At 48.0% G+C, this 4,084-nt stretch overlaps 1 protein-coding gene across 8 annotated transcripts in view; it reads left to right on the forward strand.

Moving 5' to 3' along the window:
• The first annotated feature begins 3,756 nt into the window (after positions 1-3,756).
• Positions 3,757-4,084, forward strand: part of STX16 (syntaxin 16) — a 12,395-nt gene continuing 12,067 nt past the window's right edge. For 5 of the 8 annotated variants that reach the window (XR_005628664.1, XR_005628663.1, XM_039719243.1 and 2 more), the window contains exon 1: positions 3,770-3,968. Coding sequence is in view for 6 of the 8 variants with exons in the window: in XM_039719243.1 (XP_039575177.1) it covers positions 3,834-3,968 (135 nt within the window). In the remaining 2 variants the exon portion in view is untranslated. Of the gene's footprint in view, positions 3,969-4,084 lie in introns of all 8 variants that reach the window. The other 3 variants (XM_039719246.1, XM_039719247.1, XM_039719248.1) reach the window with 2 other exon arrangements.

Genomic DNA, 4,084 nt, shown 5'->3' on the forward strand with positions numbered 1-4,084 from the left:
AGAGACAAGAATTTCTTTCTCTTTATTATTTAAACATCCATTATTTAGTGTCTCTGCATGCCCAAATTATTACTCTTTTCAGATGTTTTTCTGGAATTCGCTGGATTCCACAATCTGCTGTTAAAATGCTGTACAGTTAGATCAATATGAAAAGCCAGTTTGTTCAGCAGCAGTTTTGCAGGCAGAGTTACAGAATGTCAGCTCTTTGAACCCAGAGAAAATAACAGCTCTCCTCTGTTTATGTTTCCAATGGGTGCATTCAGATTATAGCTCATCAAAATGAAGATATTATGGGCAACTCTGTCTCATTTTCTTGTAAGGAAGCTGGAATACCAAAAGCTGGTTGAGAAACCAAGGGACTGAATTTTAAAAGCAGCACGGGCAGTTCTTGTTCCTCTCTCCCTGCCTTGCAGCACCATCTACAGAGATGCTGTCAGAATCACACCCACTGCAAACCTCGGGAAGCTCCAGATCCCTGGACAAGCAAACCTGGCTCAGTGATTAACTTGCTCAGGAAACTGAGACTCTGACAGCCCTAAAACCTGAAATCCTTCTGCAGCAAAATAAAGGCAAGAACATGATCAGTTTTCCCAGGAGCCCCTAAATTCCTGTGCAGAGAATGAACCTCTAGCAATGACAGAGGAAACTCAGACACTTCGCTGTTTTTTTCCTGCAGAAACTTTCCTGCAGAAGAACTTCTCTGGCAGAGAAGTGTTCCATCTGCAAAAGGATGGTGGGATTTTTCAGGGCAAAATGCACTTCATGGTCCATTAATCCTGAATTTGGCACAAGCTGAGTGCTCAGGCTTCAAAAGAGTGCAATATTTCACCTCCTCTGTGCATCTACTCAATTACACAAGATAAAACATGGTGGGGATTGACCTTCATCTGATCACTGGAGCATAAGGTCTGCTTGCCCTTCGCATGGCCTGGGCACCCAAACAGTGACACAAGGGCAGCAGCACAGCCAAGGAGTTTCTAAGCACAAGCAAAGGAGTTTGCAGTTTAAAAGCTGGAGTTTGAAATATGTCTCTGATTAACTTACCATAAAAAAAAAAGTATGCTTATCTATTCACCTCGAAATAGAATGTTCTCCTGAATATGGAGTGGTTTTTTCCACCAGAAGCCAGATCCAAATGCCACAGTAGTAACTGGAAAGTTCCCCACCAGGCCCTGGCTGTGGGAGGAGGTGGGTGCAGGAATGTGCCAGTGCAGGCAGCGTTGCTATCTCCTGCCTCTCTGGGAGCAGCAGCATAAAACAGGCATGAAAAACGAGATAAAAGGGCAAAGGAAGACACAGGCTCCAAAGCCAGGGCAGTGGGCTTAGGCACAGGCATGAAACAGCCCTGAACATTTCCAGAACACACTGAAAATATGGATTTAGGGATGTGTGCTGCCTCAGGAGGGGAAACTATGATCTGGGTTTTTATGATCAGATCAAGTCCAGCATTCTGATGTGGTTGTTTGCCCTTGCCATGCCTGTAGGGAGGACACACCAGCACCCAGTTCCTCTGATGGCTGAACATATTCTTCTCATTCCCAGCCTATATTTATTCATTACCAGGCAGAACAGAACTACCAGCCCTTATCTGTTATGAAAACCTTCCAAAGCCATCAGGGTAGTCCAGCACTGTCCACCTTCAGTAAATAAATCCATGTTAACTTTTAGCCCAGTTCTCTCTGCCATCATGTCTGCTATTATTCTTTCTTGCTAAATTTATCCCAAAGTCTTGTATTTTATTTGGATCAGACTTCAATCCTTTTTCTCTTTTAAAAAGCTGGAGGAATTTCTCCTGTTCTCAAATTGTGTTGTGTTGCCCATGCAGGGATGCTGTTACACAGCCAGATACAAAGTGCTCTTGGATGTCTGAGTCAGAAATTAGAATATTCCAGCTGAAAGGTGCCTGTAACGATCATTTAGCCCAAATCATTGCTGCATTATGATCTCGATGATTTGTTCCACTTGCATGAGGTAATTTCTGTCTCCATGCATTCATTTCCTCTGTGTACATTTCCACTACATATTATACATTCATTTGTGTCCTGCCTCCCCCCCTTTCACCACCTCTCCCCCTCCTCTCCTTCCTCCTCTGCTCTGTATGCCTGAAGAACATTTTGCTATTTGTTTTAATTTCCTTTGCTAGATCTACCTTAGCTTTACTTCTGGCACGTTTCCCTTTATGCCTACACTTCCTAAGATGTAGTTTTCTTTGATTAATCCTTTTTTCCATTCCTTCCACTCCCTTTGCTTATTCTTAATATCCACTTTGAAGTGGTTATTCACTAAGTCTGGACCCATTCCTTGCAGTTTTATCCCTCTGTGCACAAGTCCCAAATACTTTTTATAGCCCCTGCATAAATTCCAAGCCTGCCCAACATCCAAAACTTTTTTTTAAGTTGGCAAAAATCAGAAAGCAAAATACATTAATTGCTGCTGTGTACCAACTTCCAGCACACTGGGGTTCCTACTGGGTTCATGTTCTCCATCCAAATGAGATATCCCAAAAGGTTTTTTCTAAAAGACCACGGCGAGACCACTGGTGGCAGGAGAAATTCCTCTCGACCTCCTCCAAGAGAAGGCAGGAAGGTCATTAGCTGCTCTCACAGTATAAAAATTGTTACAGTAGATTAAAAATTAGCATGAAGAAATGAAGCACACACAGAGGTTTTTAAAGGCCCTGTCAGGCAGCCAAAGCGAAAGCAGATTTCAGCAGACCACGGAGAATGAAACGCGTGCCTTAGGCCTCGCGTGGCTCCAGCTTATTTCCTTGCTAAATTCCAAGTTTCAGGTCCCTCCTGAGGCAGAAGGGCTGCTCAAGAAAACTCCCCAGATATCTTAAATCAGCAGAGGGAATTTTTCCCCCCTATTTTTCACGGTGCAGTTTGCCCAGGCGGTTCAATGAAACGAGGTGACATTTCCAGAGAACGTGGTTGTGGTTGCAGCCCCTGTTCTGCCCCGTGTGTAAATGCGCCTGTCTGGGGCTGTTGGAGGGTTCAGCACAGCTCCCTGGATTTGTCAGCTGTCCCCTGGAATAAAGCATGGGATGCACTGCAGGCCTCGTGTCACCTCTGCCCCACACTGCGACTCCAGCTGGGAAAAGCCATTTTAGTCATTTTAGTCTTGAAAAGTCTCTTCCGAAAAGTCAAACACCACATTGTCATTTTAAATGGTTTGTTCACTTTTGTGGAACATCCTGGATTGTTAGGAATCAGGAAAAAAAAAAAAAGCCACTTTTCATTGTTTGGAAAACAGGAAATTGACTGGAAACAAAGGAAATGGCAAGGAAAGGGTGGGAGGGACTCAGAAGGAAAAAACCAAATGGGATGTGGGCATGGACATGGGGATGGATGGAGGGTTGGACTGGGGACGGATGGGACATGGACATGGGGATGGATGTGAAGATGGACATAGGAATAAACACGGGAATGAACACGGGAATGAACATGGGAATGAACACGGGAATGAACACGGGAATGAACATGGGGTTGATGCAAGGGCTGGACGTGGAGATGAATGTGAAGATGGATGTGGAGATGGACATGGGGTGGGACAGGAGATGGATGTGGGGATGGACGTGGACATGGGGATGGACACGGACACAGGGATGGACACGGGGATGGACATGGAAATGCGGATGGACACGGACACGAGTGTCGCTGCCCGGCCCCCGGAACTGTGTTGTCGCGGCCGCGGTGCCGGCGGAGCGGCGCGGGCGCGGCCGGAAGGCGGCGGGCGCTGCACAACGCGGAAGTGGCGGCGGGGCCGCGGCCCTCTGACGGGCCTGCGCCCCGACCCTCTGAGGGGCCGGGCTCGGCCCGGCGGGGCGGGCGGCCATGGCCACCCGGCGTCTCACGGACGCGTTCTTGTTGTTGCGGAACAACGCGGTGCAGAGCCGGCAGCTGCTGGCCGAGCAAGTGAGTAGTTTCGGCTCCTCCAGCCCTCTGAATTCACGTAGCATGGCTGCTGCGGTGAGTCTCCTCCCTTCATCCTTCTGTAGTCGCCGCGCCCCGGGCCGGGCCGGGCCCGCCCTGCCCCGAACCCGAACCCCGAGCCCCGAACCCCTCCCGAGCCCCGAACCCCTCCC

The sequence above is a fragment of the Passer montanus genome, unplaced genomic scaffold, assembly GCF_014805655.1.
Source record: "Passer montanus isolate IOZ18808 unplaced genomic scaffold, ASM1480565v1 scaffold41, whole genome shotgun sequence".
Taxonomy (NCBI): Eukaryota; Metazoa; Chordata; class Aves; order Passeriformes; family Passeridae; genus Passer; species Passer montanus.